We start from the raw sequence: 18,350 nt of genomic DNA, 5'->3' as shown, positions 1-18,350 counted from the left end.
GCAGTCATTTTTTAATGACTATCCATATGAACTGTCCCTGGGTAATGTCTATAAAAGGTCTCTGGTACACTTGACAAATGTCTGTATGTGTCTGCTCCCTGTTTTCAACACTCACTGCTAACTAACACTTACAGCTCTAATCATCAGGCCATTGAGGAGCATGCCGTCTCCTTTCTTCCAACTCGCATTCATTTTCCTTACTCACCCTCCTTGCTGACGCCCAGGCATCCCTTCAGCTCCAGCAGGGAGATGGCCTTGTCCTTGTTCAAGTCACAGTAGTCTGTAAACTTGCGGGCGCATTTCTTGGGTTTGGCTTTCTTCTTCAGGTACCTCTTAAAAGGCTTGAGCTCTTTCTTGGTGATGTCATGGCTGCCGTTGTTATCCAGCTGGGCGAAATACCACTGCACAACTCTCTCCTCCAGGGTGTGGCTGGGGTCGGGCTCGACAAACCTGTAAAGATACATGTGTGGGGGTCAGAAGAAGTGACTGGACCACACCGTGGACCTATTCAACTTCTATGCGATGCTGGGGACAAAGGAAGGTATCGTAAAAAGGCCAGATGAAAATGTTTAGATATTTCAAAGATATTTCAAATCTAGACTCGAATAGGAAATAGTCAAATGAGAAATAATCAAGCAAGCAAAGGTTAGCATTATTTATATGTTGTTGTTTTGTTGTTTTACCTGATTAAGTATTTTAAATTAATGGTTCCCACTGGGGCTAATATAAATGTATACTCTCAGGCAACAAAGAAAGGAAAGGCTCTACAGTGTTAATGAGTAATACATTATAGTTTTAAGTTGATCTTGTGGGGTGCAGGCCATTACTTACCTCCCACCACCGGAGGGGGCTGGTGAATTTATGGCCTGTACCATGTCTGTGGTGAGGGCATCTAACAAACTTGTAATGAATTCCACTTTCTTTCCCTCGGGGCAGCCTGGCACAAATCAAAGACAACAAACACCAGAATTAACCTTCCACAACCAATTAGAGTTGTTACGGCACAGTTTAAGCGAAGTGCCTCTAAAGCCACGGCACAAATGAACCAGTGTGAGAAATGTAAAAGAGGAACAGGGGTGTTCCACAGTAAAATCTAAGAATGCAAACTTTAGCCAAAGTCTTTAATGCATAAAAGAGATAAACCAACCAATTACAGGAAAGTCTTGAGAACATTTTTTTTCCCCCCGCAGGAAAGGCATGGTTTGAAAGGCGTGTGTTTTGTGGGGGTTTCAGGAAAAGAGAGCGGGCCAGAGTTGAGGCCCATGGGGAGAGGAGGCACAGGAGAGCACGGCGATAAGAGAGCTTTGTTGGGCAGTGCAGACCTGTTAAGTTTTATGGCATGATGCTGAACACCTTGGGTAGCTCTCTTTAATTGCCCAGATGTACGGGTTTTAATAGCATGCTCAACCAGTGCAAATTTTTCCTTGCTAATTGTGTCTCTAAAAGAGGAACTTCAAACACTGCTTGCTGCATAGTAAACTAATCTTCTCAATGAGTCCTTATTTTCTTTCTTCATCCAATCTTTCTTCCTCTCAGTCTCTCTCTCTCTCTCTCTCTCTTAAGCCGCTCTCCGTGCCTTTGAGGCCTCAATGTCCACGGTTCTTTTCATTCCCTTTCTGCTGGCTCAGGGCATTCTGTGGGAGGTGGTGTCGGTGCCCCCGCCAGGTGAATCCAATTAGCAATTCCTACAACATGACAAGCTCATGAGATGCACTGCTTCGCTGCACCTTTATCCAAGTGTTAAATTAGGACTTATGCAGCACGACCCCTGTATGTTGAATGGTGCCCTATGTGGCAAAAAGGGCGCACCACTGGTACACTCAGGCAAGATTGGGACGATTTACTTACAGTAGGTTATGACCTGAAAATACTCTGGCAAATATTACGGAGGATTCCCCAATAATAATAATGTAATGTCTTTCCACCATTGGGTCCACAGCTACTGTATATACCGGTACTATAATTCACAGAATCCCTGCTTATAACACTGTATACTTAGTTAAGAACTCATAAATACTGGTAGGCTAATGCTTTATAACAATAATCATAACTCTTTATAAAGCATTTTATAATGACTTGAAGGTCAAGTATGAAAGCAATGTAATTGGCTTATAATAACACTGTATAATTACAGTTATAAGCAACTCAATCGAAGTAAAGGACTTCAAATACCTCGGGTCGGAACAAACAAGTGAATGAAAAAAGGCAATGTCCACACACAATATAATGCTCTCCCCTAGGGGACCCCATTATAACATGAATTTCGGGTATATCGTGTATATCATGCCACCTAGGGGAGAGCATTATTGCGACAGTCAGGTCGCAGTTACTATCAAAACCTCCACCGGCTTTCAGTCAGTCAGTCTGTCAGTCAACCGTCACACTTTTGCCCTTCTCATATCTCCGCCACCGTTGCCCCCATCCATGCCAAAATTTGCACACACACTCCTTGCCTGCCAAACCACTACCTCCACCCTCAATTCTCACATGGCCCTCTTCTAGCGCCACCATGAGGCCGATTCTTGTAAAACACATTTTTGGACACTGCTCCTACAAATTCAGCCCTAAAATCACGCAAATCGGTACACACTTCACTTGGTCTACACTCATGTCTTCAACATGAATCTGTCCCATATAGTGCTACCATCAGGCATCACGCAAATCGGTACACAGTATGTCTACACTCATGTCATCAACATGGATCTGTCCCATATAGCGCCACCATCAGGCGGATTTTTTCAAACACATTTTTGGACACTGTTCCTACACATTTTGCCCTAAAATCACGCTGCGACCTGGCGGGCACTTATCTCCCGATTAGGGAGTCTTACTGGTATTGTGTGCAGACATTGCCTTTTGTATTCACTTGTGAGAACTGGACACTCACAAGGGCAAGATACAGTTCTTTGAAAGCAAGTGCTTCAGAAGGATGCTTCATATTTCATATAAAGAACACCGGACAAACGATTACCCTTAGACAACTAGTCACCACTCATGCTGGAGAACAGCAGCCTCTACTCTCAACAGTAAAACGTCGCAAACTGGCCCGGTACTGCCATGTCCCAAGACACACGTCCCTGCCAAAGACCATCCTACAGGGGACAGTAGGGGGAAAGTGAAGAAGAGGTAGGCAGATAAAGTCCTGGATGGACAACATAAAGGAATGGACTGGCTGCAGCTTCCAAGCGTCGAGCGTCGAGAGCGCTGGAGATCCCTGACTGCCCAAGCATCCACCATGACACCCCTACGGCCCCCTAGGCCATGGGATGAGTGAGTGAGTGAGTGAGTGAGTGAGTGAGTGAGTGCGCGCAATCATAACGCATTATACAGCCTTTTATAATTACTTATTAGGTAAAATATCATAATACTTCATAATTACTGGTCACTCACAGAACTTTTCTTTTGGTCGGGATCATGGTTTTAATTATAATTCTCATAGATGTAAATACGTCATAATGATTATAAGTAAATTATAATAATGTTAAGTAAAATCTTATTTTAGTTATTTGAATCCCACCCCTGGTCTGAAAAGCTCAGAAGTTGCTTCATTATGTGGGGTTCCAGGGACAGCTAATAGTGGACATGCTGGACCTGCCAACAGCCCTCCGAACTATTTCCTCGTTTTCAAAGCCTTGCGTGCAATCGCAAGCATCCCCCCTTCAGCCTTTATGTGACTGTGATGAAATCTCACACTTTGTTGTGGCCGTTCTGAACGTCCCACTGCAGTACATCAAAATATCTCCTCCCTCCCCTCCCCTCCTATACACACACACACACACACACACACACACACACACACACACACACACACACACACACACACACACACACACACACACACGCACACGCACACGCACAAACACACACGGTCTCCAACACCACAAGTGGCCTTCTGAGGCCTGCCCACCGCACCTCTGCAACACTCACACCTTCCATAAAAACGTACCACACATCTGCTGCGCAGTCAGAAGCCACGCTTGACTCTGTAAACTCACCAGATGGGGGAATTAAATAAGAGTTACAATGCAACTTTTAAATGATGGGGAAACACAGGGGTAACAAAAAATAAGTGAGCAGTAACAGGGGCAGAGGCGTATGCGAGCTAAGGGTTATGACCCTGGGGTTTGGAGTTGAGTCTCTGATCTTTCCCAACACAGGGAATCAAACACCACAAAGTGTGACTTGGTGGCTTCGTAAAGGGCGCTTGCATTAACATCACATACCAAGCTGTACACTGACACAACTCACTGTTCTTGAAATCCAGCAAAATCATGTTCACTGAAATGACGTGCATTTTTGGAGTACAATTATTTCCATGAGTACATTAAAGTGGGTCTTGGCTGGTATGTGAAGCATGTCAGAGAACACCTGGGTCAACAGTACTTGCCAAAATGGTTTGTTTTGCCCTACTTTGGTGCCAGATGAGTAGGGTTTGCCACAAAGAACAATAAAATGAGTGTAAAACTAGTTCCAGTGAATATACTTTTTGATAATGGCAATTTTGGTAAACCCTACAAATCTGGAACTGCATGCCGGTTAAAACAAATGCTGCAAATTATTAGCAAATACTATTACAGCCATCACATCTAGATTTTATGGTAAAATAAGGTCTTTATTGATTCTAAATCTCTTGGCAAGCCTGCTGCACTTTGTGGTTGTCTTTGAGGCACAGTAGGATTCCATCCTTGGCCAGGATGAGTAAGTATATGTGTGGTTCCAAGTTCTTGGCATCTGACCTGTCAGATCCCTGCCTTGGAAAGGATCCTCTGTGTCTGAGACTCGAGAGCGGGCTGCACTGTCACAGTCTGGGGTCTGGTACCTGTTACAGAGCGAAGAGAGGACAGAGGGGAGAGGCTTGCATGAGAGAGAAAAATCACAGAGGACAAAGAGAATGATGGATGGAAAGAATAAAAAATGCCTTGGAAAAGTGCGAAGAATCCAAAAGACTTCAAAGTGCCAATGCTGGTAGATTAGATCAGTCAAATAAGGATACAGCAAGCAGTCGAAAAATAAGAATGAGAGATAAAACACTTGGCCGGAACTGTTTTTTCTTTTTTTCATTCCAGATAATGATGTGATGTGAGGTGCCAAGAGATCCTCAAAAGGCATGCAACCTATATTGACCTACAAAGCCAAAGTGCAGTAACTACGTTTTTGGACACACCAACATATTTGTGTATCCCAAAGGTCAAATTAGCAAATTATTTTGGGGGACAAACAATTACCTCAAGAAGTGTGTGTGTGTGTGTGTGTGTGTGTGTGTGTGTGTGTGTGTGTGTGTGTGTGTGTGTGTGTGTGTGTGTGTGTGTGTGTGTGTGTGTGTGTGTGTGTGTGTGTGTGTGTGTGTGTGCGCGCGCGTGCGCGCACACACGTGCGTGCGTGCGTGTGTGTGTGTGTGTGTCTGTGTGTGCTGTTTTTCAATACATAAGGTAATGTACTGCCAACAGCGTTCACACATACTTTGTATTCAGTTGTATCTGCAGCATGTTCATACAGTATGAATAGTAACACAACAACTCATTCATCAATAGGTTTTTCTTACAGGAAAGGGTGTACTGTATAGCACATCCTGTAAACTGAAAACCCTTATAGAGAGTGAGAATAATGATGCTTCGGAAACCAAAAACAGTTAATCTACTGACCCGTTTGTTTTTTTCTGCAGTAAATCTTATCAATTGTAATATTCACATTCTAAAAACAAATCATAAAAGTTATTTAAACTACCTCAGACAACATATCAAAACATGGACGGAAGGTATCATTTACAGTTTTTGACATTTTTGCTATTGCATCATATCCATTATGCTGACATGGTGCCCACAAAAACTGATTCAACTTTTGCCATTCCCCTGAAAACAATGTAAACAGTAGCAGTTGCACTGAAAAGAAATGTCATAGCAAGCTGTTGTTGATAGATATTCTATGATAGAAATTGCTGTTGGGGTGAAAGAAAACAACTTTCTTTTTTCATGCTGATCGGCTACTGTGGTGAATGGGTTCAGAGTTTCTTTCAAGCCAAAGTTTGTAGTGAAAAACAAATTGAGCAATTGGACAGTTCTATTTCCAAGGTGACTAGTAGTATCGACTTATCAGCCAGAGATTTAGTTACAATTATATTTTAGACAGGATTCTCTTATCCATTGAAACAAACAAATTTGACAAATTCTAACATACCAAAGCGGTGTCCTGGTGTAGGAAATAATAGGTCTAGGCTATAGAGACAGACAGACAGAAAGTTACACAGACAGATAGATATGATGTAATAATAGTACCTGGTGGAGGTTCCAGGAATAGGCCGTCCCGTGTCCACCAAAACACACCAGCAGTAGCCTGTCGACTGGTGGCACTGGACTGGCTTGTAGAGCCCTCCGGGCCCACAATCTGGTATGAAGATTGCCTCACGGGGATTCTGCCTTGCTTCGTCCAAAGCACTCTGCCTCTCCTGGTCACAAGAGGGAACCTTCTCTAAAAATCGTGAGAAGCACACTCAATACGGACACATCATTGGAATGTACTGACACACAATGAACACATACAGTACATGAAAGATTAAAAGGTATGTTTCAGGAAGGTCTTTGATGGACTTAGGTTGAGATGGGAAAGATAGCTAATTTAATGATTGCTTTACAAAACAGAGAAATGCTTTTGAGTTTCTTCTTCTCTAAATGTTTTCGAGAAAATACTGTGTACTTCTGCCTGTTACACCAAGCCCCTCAGGGACCTTTTCCAATCCCTCTCCAGGTCGCATTAGTCTTTAAACTGGGTTTTCATCCACCACAATCTCATCCACTATCATTCAACAGCAGGCGCTCAGCACTTGAGAGATGCTCATGTAAAACCTTCCTTCACCTCACTGTATTTACATTCACCTCCATTTAGTTCATCGCTCACTCTCAACGCAACGACAAGGACAAAGCAGAACAATGGCCACACGTGAAAGCTAATCCTGTTGCTGTGGCGATGAAGAGGGCCTTTTACGTCCTTTTTTACCATGTATTCCCTTTCCCATTTTCCAGTAACAAAGTACATTTATTTGAGTACTGTCCTTGAGCAGATACTCAAGTATATCTGGACACTTGAGTATTTGTATTTTTGAATGACTTTCACAAATCATTGAGACACAATCATCAAAGACACAATTGTACTTTTGACTGCATTTCTAGGAAGGGGAACAAGTAATTTATGAATCAACCACTCAATCCTTATTTCAAACAACACGTGTTGTTAGTTTGTAGATCTACTAATTTACTATTATTTATATTTTTCTGAATTTTGGGGAGAATGTCTCAATTCCAATACAGCACTGCTATTGAAAAAAAAGGAAAATGTACTTTGTAATTTGAACATTTGAATACTCCCATACTTAAGAACAAATTTGACAGAGCAACTTTCGCTTGTAGTTGAATAATGTTTGACCAGGAGTATCTACTTTCATTTCTGTGGTTGAGTATTTTGTCCACCAATGCTCATTTTACAATCAAGTGTGTTTATAAACCATTATGGTGCAACAACACAACCATCCTTTTTTGGCCCCTCACAGCGCAGAGCCAACAAGTTGTACCAGTGCCACACGTACTGTAGTTTGAGCTCAGGGGGTATTCAGGCAAGTATGGTACCTGATATAGCCATTTGGAGGATGGAGACTCTTCCTAGACTCTAAAATCCTGACTGTTCATTTAACTCTGAGCGTATACAAATGGCACCAAATCGGGTGCATTTGGTTCATTTAGTTTGTATTGCTTTGGTGAGGTGGTCTGAACACCCACTGGGTCCAGCAGAGGCTGTTTAACATGTCTCCATATTACCTCTAATGGGACGCGAAGGCAGCTAGTACACTGTAAGTCAACTTCATTTAGAGGATTTACAAAACCCACATCCACAGCAAACTAAATAAATACTGAAAGACTCTGGGGGGGAAACTGCTGCTTTCCACATACATAGCTGTAAACTGATAAAAATGGTAAAGTGTATAAAACTAGCCAAGCCACAGTTGACACATGCTTCTCACATAGTGATTTACTGTACGTTGTAAATCCTAAGTCATAATCTTGTACATCGGTCTTTTTGGTAAACGGCACTCTTACCAGTATAAATTACCCTTTAACCTTTGGCTGTCACTGTCTCTAGTGCCTATCTCTAGTTCCACATTGGCCTATATATGAGGCTAAAGCACTGAGCGTTAAACCTGCGAAAAAGTTACCTTCTCAAGACTGAGGCCTTGCACTGTGGGACCTAGCCTAGCCTGACGTGTGTCTAGTTCTGCATGTATGCATCTACTGTACAGTACGAGTGTGTGTGCATGTGTGTGCGTGAGAGAGAGAGAGCTTGAGAGAGAGAGAGAGAGAGAGAGAGAGAGAGAGAGAGAGAGAGAGAGAGAGAGAGAGAGAGAGAGAGAGAGAGAGAGAGGATGTACGTCTGCTTTCTGAGCAAAGTTGCCATCACAAGGCCGAGCGTGTCCCCCTCCGCTCCCCCAGAACTTTTCCACAGAGGGCTCACGCTCAAGTGTTCTTAGCGCTGTGCGGCCGCTCCACTCCTTGCCAAGGTCTCTTCACATCAAAATTATTTAGCACTGTTTATTATACAGAGGGGTATGCTGGCGCCAGGCAGTGCGATTCCCAAAAGAAATTTGTTTTTTATACATTCAAATGGAAAAAGGCTGGACACGGGCTCTGTAAGCCCCCTCAAGTTTCTTCTTGTGTGTACGTGAAACTTAATCTACATGCTCCTCGTCCTGAGCCGCCTCACTAAGATTCATTTCTGCTCTATTTACTGTTTATTGATGGGGGAGGTTTCATTTTTGTTTTCCAATTCACTTGCCCCAGTGACAGGGACTGCATTGGAAATGCAGAACATTTGCTGAACCTTTCAAAACTGATCAGTGTCCCTAAAAGAAGTGTACAAGTAAGACAGAGTTGGAGTGGAGTTTGGAGGTGCGTGTGCGTGTGCGTGTGTGTGTGTGTGTGTGTGTGTGTGTGTGTGTGTGTGTGTGTGTGTGTGTGTGTGTGTGTGTGTGTGTGTGATCTTTGTAAGAGCTGCTGGACCTACTTCTGTTATTATTTAGAGGAATGCAAAATGACAGTCCAACAATCCACAGTAAAAATCTGAGAATGCCCTCTTCCTCTACTATTCTGTATATCCTACTATTTTCCCTCTCTTTCCCTCCTCACTCTTTCTATCCATCCCACTATGCACGCGCGCACACACACACACACACACACACACACACACACACACACACACACACACACACACACACACACACACACACACACACACACACACACACACACACACACACACACACACACACACACACACACACACACCATCTTTCTCTTCTTTGCTACACTCCAATCACTTTCAGCTGTGGTCTAATCACGGCAATACTCTCTGCAGCATTCTGTGCCATAAAGACTGTGGAAAATCGAGTAATAAGGGACTTCTATGAAAGCGTGTGCATGCACGCGTGTGTGTGTGTCTTGACCAAGACACCGGGGAATCTGGATAAAAAAGAAACAGGCAAATGATAAAGAGTAGTTTCCCGTACCCTAAATAAAAGTGTTGTTTAGGACAACACACATCCAATCTGTAAATATCCCGAGTTGGTTGCACAAATCGTTCACAAATTAGTTATTTTTTATTAGTGTCACAATATAATGTTATCGTCACAATATCGATATATATATATATATATATATATATTAATATAATTTCTTTATTGCTTTTTGACATGAATACAATAAGCAATTGTAATTTATAGGGTGTCAAGAAGTTTTTTATTTTTTTTCCCTGTGCACTTTCAACATACCACAATATCGATATTGAGGCATTAAGTAAAACATTTATGTATTTGATTTTGTCCGTATCGCCCAAGTCTACTGCTGTGTGCATTGTTTTCATTATGGCCCATGAAGAGGGAAGCTGGTGGTTTACGGCAGTTCAACTGTTCTGCTCTCTGTTAGGGTCGATTCATACTTTAATAAGGAGCCGAGTTTATTTCGGTTCGGCACTGTCCAGACTAGGGGGGGGGGGCATCACCCAACTTAAACTCAACGGTTCGGTGCTGCTGAAATGTTGTGACCTCCCGACTTAATTTAGGTGCTCAGTGGGGTCATTCATTCAGCCCAGCTTCAAGTTCATATTTTCGGGCTGTGAAGCCAAGGAAACAGCGGTCGTTTGGAGGGGAGACAAGCCGACTTCCAAATGCTTGTGTGGCCGTGTATTGAGCATTGCATATAGCGGATGCATTGTCAGCTGACTCTCGCTCTGGCTGGAGAAAGAGACAGACACACACACACACACACACACACACACACACACACACACACACACACACACACACACACACACACACACACACACACACACACACACACACACACACACACACACACACACACACACACACACACACACACACACACACACACACGTGAGAGAGATAGAGAGACACCCCCGTTCTCTCTTCAGTTTCAGCCCATCTGGTTCGCACTGGACCTCCAGTCAGTTAGCGTGCAGCCACAAGGGCCAGTCAGATATGTATCCGTCCTACAAAGCTCATTTATCGGACATGAAGGACCTCCAATTATTTACAAGCGACTTTGGCGCTAGCCCGCTAGCCATTAAGAGAGTACGAATGGACTCTCCCCAAACCTAAATTATTTCGGTTAGGGGAGCCCTCCCGAATCGAAATAAACTCAGCTCCTTATTATAGTATGAATCGACCCTTAAACGTTATAAATGTTCTCTATGACAGCATGTATTGTTTATGTTTGTTTTTTCTCTTCTCTTTTCAATACTCGAACAACATTGTGTCAAAAGTCTTGTATGGCTGCCTTGGTTTGAAAAATTGGCTTTGCTGTAGTTCTTTTGTTCTTGCCCAAGCAAACACACACTTACATTCAACACATCTCCCTAAATCAGAGTTACGGAATAGCCAGAGACAAGGAGCCAATGAATTAACTGGAACGCAGGAGAGCAGCTCATGGTGAGCACTCAGTTTGTTCCAAGGAAGACAGGCAGAAAGAGACAGTGAAAGAAGGGAAGATATAGGGAGAATGGACATTGGTAGAACATTGATGGGAGGGATGCAGAGAAAAAGGATGAGAGTAAGAAAGAGAGAGCAATCTCGTTAAAAACGATGTACTGAGAGAAAGGGAGATCAAAAGAGATATTCTTGTCCAAAAGACATTCAACTCATAAAATATACTTTAGTACCACTTAAAGGACAACTCCGCCCTAAAACACTTCTAGGCTCATTTTCCTACTTATATTGATCCAAAAAGACTGTCCATGGGGTCTATTAGGCGGAAATGCCCCTGTTGTCCAGTTTCCCCAGCAGAACCCAGCAGCTCTCATAGCATAGAGTGGAGCCTATAAGCCTATCGCTATTATACTATTTGTTGTAGTCAAAGGTGTTTTTATTTTTCATGAATGTGGTACTAGTTGTCATTACAAACACATCCATGTCATCGTTGTCCCACACAAGCCCTCACACTCTGTTTAACAGATGGTATGCTTTTATCTGTTTTGCCAAGTCCTGGAAAAGATGCCCTGTGATCGGCCAGTACAGTCACTTTGATTGGCAGTTGTGCCGAATACTCACCCCAAAACATGATTTATGAGATTGTGGTGGCTTGTGTGGGACAACCAAGGCATGGATGTGTTTGTAATGATAACTAGTAACACATTCATGAAAAAATAAATCACCTTTGACCACAACAAATAGTATAATAGCGATAGGCTTATAGGCTCCACTCTATGCTAGGAGAGCTGCTGGGCTCTGCAGGGGAAACTGGACAAAAGGGGCATTTGTGCCTAATAGACCCCATGGACAGTCATTTTGGATCAATATAAGTAGGAAAATGAGCCTAGAAGTGATTTCGGGCAGAGTTGTCCTTTAATTTAATAACCTCACCCCAACACGTTCCCAAAACACAAATAGAACCTACAAAAAAAAATACAGCTTTGTACAAACACACACACACACACACACACACACACACACACACACACACACTCCTCTCTAAGCTTCTCAAGTGTTGACAAATCCCCTCTGTCGGCCATGTCCTCCGTCCCTCGCAGGACGTCGAATGCTAATCAGAAACAGGAAGCCGGTGTTTCCATAGCAGTTTCAAAGCGCTGTCACAGTGAATATCTGTCCATTTAAATACAGTCCTTCCTCACTCCCCCCGCCCCAGACTTCAAATTCCCCTGTTGGAACACCATCACTCAAAGTTAACCACTTCCCTGTCTTGCCTCTCTGATATCCTCCTCATGCTACAAGCAAAGTCCTTTCACACCCCTGTGCACAGAAGTGTAGCGTGGATGCCGGACAGAGAGCAGATCGAATGAACATCAATTAGGGCTGTCACAATCATTACATAATCGTCTAATCGTGATTTTTGGAAATAATCGTTTTTATTTTTAATTATTGTCATAATCGTTTCCATGTTGAACATTTTTCATATATCTAAAAAAAAAGTCAAAAATAGTGGAAATAGCAGATCTACAAGCTCACAACGCGTCGCGATGCGACGCGTTGTGAGCTTGTAGATCGGCTATTTCCACTATCAATGTTCTTTTTTAAGCATAAAGTTGTCAAATATGTTAGTAATTTCTTTGTATATTTAGATTATGTGTCATATCTACCATGTGCAACTTCAAAGCCTAAAAGCCAAACTGAAATGTAATTGTCAACGTCAAAAACACAATTAAATCGTTAATCGCAATTATTTGAGTGACAAATAATCGTCATGTAAAATTTCATATCGTGACAGCCCTAACATCAATCACTGTAATGTAGGAGCCATTTGAATCTTACTAAAAGATTCACTCACAGGTACAGCAATGCTCGTTTTACACTATAGTCGCATGGATGCACACAGTGCTGTGTTCTACCTGTCACGTGGGTATACGCAGTATGCTGTGAAGACATTAAAAAGAAAAAGAGTATGCCCTCATGAACCTTTCAAAGTAGCGTATCTGATAGGCATTTATGCACTGCCGTATGCGCTGGCCACACAAATAGCCGTGGATCATAGATTATAGTATGCCCTCAAAAAAGTCTACAACACACCACTGGATGCACACACACGCAAGCACACGCACACGCGCACACACACACACACACACACACACACACACACACACACACACACACACACACACACACACACACACACACACACAAAATGGATACATACAGTACACACACTCATAATAGCATATTTATACACATGCACTTACGCAAGCAAAATCCTCAGTGCTAATGTATCCATTTGTAACTCCAAGATTTGTGCAGTGTCTGAGTTAACGTACTGTAACACTTAGGATTTTACTGTGCACCCGTACACACACAAAAACGCAGACCCACAAACCCCCCACCAACCTCAGTGGTTGCAGGGAGCGTGAAAGCAGCCCAGTGGACTGGGCATGCCTAGAGGGCAGTGAACATGGAGACAGAGAAAGCTAAACAAATTACACCAAAGGAAAGAAACTAGAGAAACCCAATCCCAGCAGTGTGGAGGAGCATGGCCTGTACTTTCCTTGAAAGTGTTTCACATTTCATCGCAGAACCTGGTGGAAAACACGAAAAGGCTTTGCAACGAATTAGACTGGAGCCGTATTGACATTCGCAAAGTATACAATTTATTTGGTTACCACAAGAGGCTTTTCCCCCTCAACAATGTCGTCAAAACAGTGGTGTAGCAGCTGTGCAAAATGTATTACTCTGGCTTATTACTCTGTACAAACTCTGGCTTCATCATGCTACTTCTGTTACAACATATTGTTTAATCATTCGTTTTGTTTTATTATTGGGAAAATAAACTAGACTAAAATAATTATTCATTAATCGATTGGGGCACATGGGAGCTTACAGGTAAATCTTTCAATTCTGTGCCCAAAAAGTGCTGTAGTGGTATGTTTGATCATGTAGGGACAGAGTACTGGGAAGAGACTGGTTTGCTAAAAGCATTTTTTCTATCACATTAGCATATAAGCAAAAGAGGTGAATACACGCCAGTATACACACACACACACACACACACACATCTGATGATACAGTAATATAAAGGCCAGATGATCAGATCGCTCAGTGATACATGCAGTAGTTCATCCATATAGATTTCAGTAGCATCTGTAAGAATCAATCTTCAAGACTGGTGAAAAGGTTTAAGGCCACATACCAGCTTTTGGTCTTTTACATGCAGGAAACCCAAGAGCGGGACAAACGAGGAGGAGAGAGCTTGAGAGGTGAGAGTAAGAACATGAAGAACATGAGGTGGACTGTTTCAGCTTCTATTATCATACTGGTTTTGATAGGTACTTTGTTTTTTTACTGCTACGTGAAAGTCGTGAATGCCAATGTTGGAGAGAGGTCAGCGGAGGTTCCAAACGGAAAGGTTCCAACCATCTCCCGGGGACCACGATACATTGTGGAGTATCCCCATGATGACTACAGCTTCGTCGTGGACGAGCCGGAGACGTGTCGACAGCAGAAGCCGTTCACCGTGCTGATTGTCCCAGTGAACCCTCGCCATCCGCAGGACATGGGGGAATCAGACCCGGCGCCCCGTGTCGGGCCAGACGGTGAGCCTATTCTTCCTGCTTGGCCTGCCGACCGGAGAAGGAGCCGAGCGAGTCCAGCAGGACATGCTTGAAGAAAGCCGGCACCACCACGACGTGCTTACAGTGAAAACCATGTTAATGTTGGAATGGCTTGAGTCTCGCTGCTCCAACGCCTCGTACGCCATGAAGATCGACTCGGACACATTCCTCAACCTGCCTAACTTGGTTGAAATGCTGCTGAAAGCTCCCGCGGTCAACTACCTGACCGGCTATGTTGTTTATGGATTTTGGCCTGTTTCGAGAGACCCAACCAGCAAACATCACCTACCTGTTGGTGTTTTCTCCGAGTCTCATTTTCTACCATATGCGATAGGAATGGGCTACGTTTTGTCCTTAGACCTGCCCAGAAAGCTTGTGGAAGCTTCCAGGCACATTAAGCCGATTTACATTGAGGATGCTTTTGTGGGTTTGTGTATGAGACACTTGGGTGTTTCACCCACTGACCCCCCACATAGATCACTCTTTGACCCTGATGTGCCCTACAGTCGCTGTGCTTACTCCAAGCTAATAGTCACCCTATGTGGTCGAAATGCTGCCGACCGTATCAACAATTGGGAAGACTTCAAAGGACCAGGTCCTTACTGTATAGAGTAGACTCACCTGGCACGAGGTACAGTCAGAGATTAAAACTCTTTAACTGCCAGAGTTAAAACATCATCTATCCTGCTCCTGACAGCATTCAGAGAGTTTTTCACTAACCTTTGAAAAATCAGAGAATATTTTGCATCTCCCCGATGTGGACTAGGTAGTTGAGAAGTGGGTGTACATGCAGGTAGAGCATTTTTCCACGGAGCCCCATGTGCTTGAATGAATGCATTTTCATCACTGTGATGTCAGAACAGGTCAGTGCTAGCCTAGTTCCAGACCCTGAATCGCTAGCCACACCCCTTTAAATTTTTAGTTTTGGCGATTCAGGGGTCTAGAAGTGCTCTCATTGAAGAGGCCTGCCTCGGTTGAAAATCTGTACGGCGAATCAGCGTCGTGAATCAGCGTCTTGTGATCAGCGTGGGTGGGGGTTTCCCAGAACTCGTGTGTTTCCAAGTACACCAGCGCCGCCGCCGTACCGTACCGCGCATCGCGGTAAAATGTGGTAAATTGTAAAATGCGATCGTATCGATCTCGCTATGAAACACCAGTAGCAGGCATGTTATGTTGTGTTTGATTACTAGTTCGTAGTGCTCCTATTCTGACTGTTTCTTTGGTTAGCAAGTAGCACTAGCAAGCAACAGGCTAGCCACTAGCCAGCCACACATAACAACCATGATAACAACACTATGTCATGTGTTGGTCGGTGAACCAATCGCTGAAGACTGCCTCTTTTTGGCAACGCCCATCCCTGCAATCGCCCTGGGGGGAAGCGACCTCAGACTGAATAATGAAGTGAAACGAAATGTCAATTCAGGCTGAGTGTCAGGCTAGGTCAGTGCAAATTAATTCGGTCTTGGCCATTCATTTGCAGACACAGACAGAGGTTACAACCAGGGCTCCAGAGTGCAACCTATTAACTCATTCGCTGCTTTTTAAAAATCTCTTTGAAGTTCCAGGATGCCCCCAGTCTCCATAGACTTCCATGTAATTCATAGCGCACGGATCATGCACGCCCATGCCAAGCTGTTCACAGCTTTCAAACAAAAAAAATACGCTTGGAAAATCCGTTCAGGCATTCATGCAGATATGTTCTTCATATGTAACAAACATGGCTGCCATGTTTGAAAGATGGGGTTGGTATGCAATTTCGCGATCGCGATCATTTTATTTTTTTTTCAAAATGGCTGCCAACTCGGGCAACTCGGGGGCGTGGCAGTAATTGAGTTAAAGATGATATGCCATTTTATGTGGCCACACCCACCAGTTCATTAGGTATGCCTGGTTGTTCAAGTGGGTGGTGACCCAGCTGAAGTTAGCCATTTCCACAGTGTTGGGTGAATGGTCATTATATCAGGGTTCCCCAATTAGTTTTCGCCAAGGGCCGAATTATGTCTAGGGTACCAAGCCGAGGGCCACAACATTGCGGGTGGCGACGGCGGCGTTCCTGCTACTCCAGCGACAATTCAGATATAGGCCTACTAGTGCAGTGTTTCTCAAACAATGTGCAGCGGACCTTTGGTGTAGCCTTTGAAATGTGACAGTGAAGTAACTGTCCTTACTTGCACTCCTTAAAGTTGAAACAAAATAAGTTAAGAACCAATTAACCAGTCTGCTTGAAAAGTATGCATCTGTAGCAGCTAGTTGACAGTGCAGAGAATTGCCTTACTTTGATCCATTAACAAGGGGCCGTTACTACTTATTGGCATCAGCTGCCAGCTGGAGACACAGAGTCTGACAATCACCTTCCCTCTGCAGTGCTGTCTGTCTCATTTCTCCAAAAGCCCTTGAATATGATTGAAAATGATTAAGGATTACTGTGATTATGGTAAGCTTACGTTTTAGTTTTTTTTACTGGGGTTGGTGGGGGCCGGACAGAACCCCCTCGCGGACCGCAAATGGCCCGCGGGCCGCCTATTGGGGAACCCTGGCATATGTAGTGGTGTACATTGGTCATATATATATATATATATATATACTGTATATATATATTTGGTGTACAGCAGTGATTCTCAAACTTCTTCATGTCAAGGACCCCCAAATTGACATTCATTACCCCACGGACCCCAATTTGAAAAGATATGCCAGGGACCTTCATAAGAGAAGATTCTTATGGCTCTAGCAGTAATGCCAAGGACCCCCAGTTTGACATCTATTTTAGGCTACAGACACCAATTTAATTTAATGGCATTTCTATCTCTGAGACCCCAATTTATATTGTAAAATAAATGTTAATTTAACTCTGAGAGTGTACAAATGGAACCAAATTTGGTCCCATTTGTACCAAATGTTGTACCAAAGGAGCCCCGGGGTCCCCACTTTGACAAACCAGTGGTGTTACAGTATACTGTATGTGTGGTGTATTGGGTGCAGCCTCACCTGGCCTCCTGGAGTTGGAGTTGTTCTGCTTGTTCTCTTTGTAAACCAACTGTTTGATCCACAGTGTGGGAGCAGTGATCTCTGCAGGTACAGAAGGACACATCAAAGATTTTCTCTCAGATTACCCATATTTATTATTTATGCAAATGTAGACACTCTGCTGTCAGCTTGCCCGGCGTTGCACTGATCAGTGCTGGTCAGTGTATTCAGGTGTGAGTGTAATTGGCCCTCTGTCTCCCTCCGCTTCGTTGAGTCTTGTTTTAAAATATAATACTTGTTGCATGGACAAAATAAGAGGTATACAAAGTTATTGGTGTTGATTGTTATTCTCACACCATACATGATATACATGGGAACTTACTTTAATAAAATGGTAAATGGTGCATTTATATAGTGCCTTTATCCAAGGCACTGGTACAGAGATTGTGCATTACATTCACACACAAATTCATACACCGATGGCAGAGGAAAACATGCAAAGCACCAACCTGCTCACGGGAGCAACTAGGGGTTCAGAGTCTTGCTCAAGGACTCTTCGACACTAACTCTGGGAGAGCCCGGGAACGAACTGGGAACCCTCTGTGTTCTAATGACGGTTTCTCTACCCCTGAGCCACTGCCGCCCGAGAGATTATTGGTGTTGATTGTTATTCTCACACCATGTTCTACATGATATACATGGGAAGCTTACTTTAATAAAAAATGATTCCATCTATGCATGACGCAGGCATTGATGGACTACAGATGCATGTATAG

The 18,350-nt window shown here is 43.4% G+C and overlaps 1 protein-coding gene across 1 annotated transcript in view; it reads right to left on the bottom strand.

The window, feature by feature from the left end:
* smoc1 (SPARC related modular calcium binding 1) overlaps positions 1–18,350 on the bottom strand; it is a gene marked incomplete at both ends in the record, with an annotated part of 74,077 nt that overhangs the window by 11,678 nt on the left and 44,049 nt on the right. Inside the window, 5 exons of the mRNA XM_080751022.1 lie at positions 206–450; positions 832–937; positions 4,737–4,819; positions 6,273–6,465; positions 17,596–17,676. Of these exons, the coding sequence (XP_080607148.1) occupies positions 206–450; positions 832–937; positions 4,737–4,819; positions 6,273–6,465; positions 17,596–17,676 (708 nt within the window). The remainder of the gene's footprint in view (positions 1–205; positions 451–831; positions 938–4,736; positions 4,820–6,272; positions 6,466–17,595; positions 17,677–18,350) is intronic.

This window comes from Nannobrachium achirus (genome assembly GCF_963921795.1).
Source record: "Nannobrachium achirus genome assembly, chromosome: 20".
Classification (NCBI taxonomy): Eukaryota; Metazoa; Chordata; class Actinopteri; order Myctophiformes; family Myctophidae; genus Nannobrachium; species Nannobrachium achirus.
This window is presented reverse-complemented; position numbering and strand designations above follow the sequence as displayed.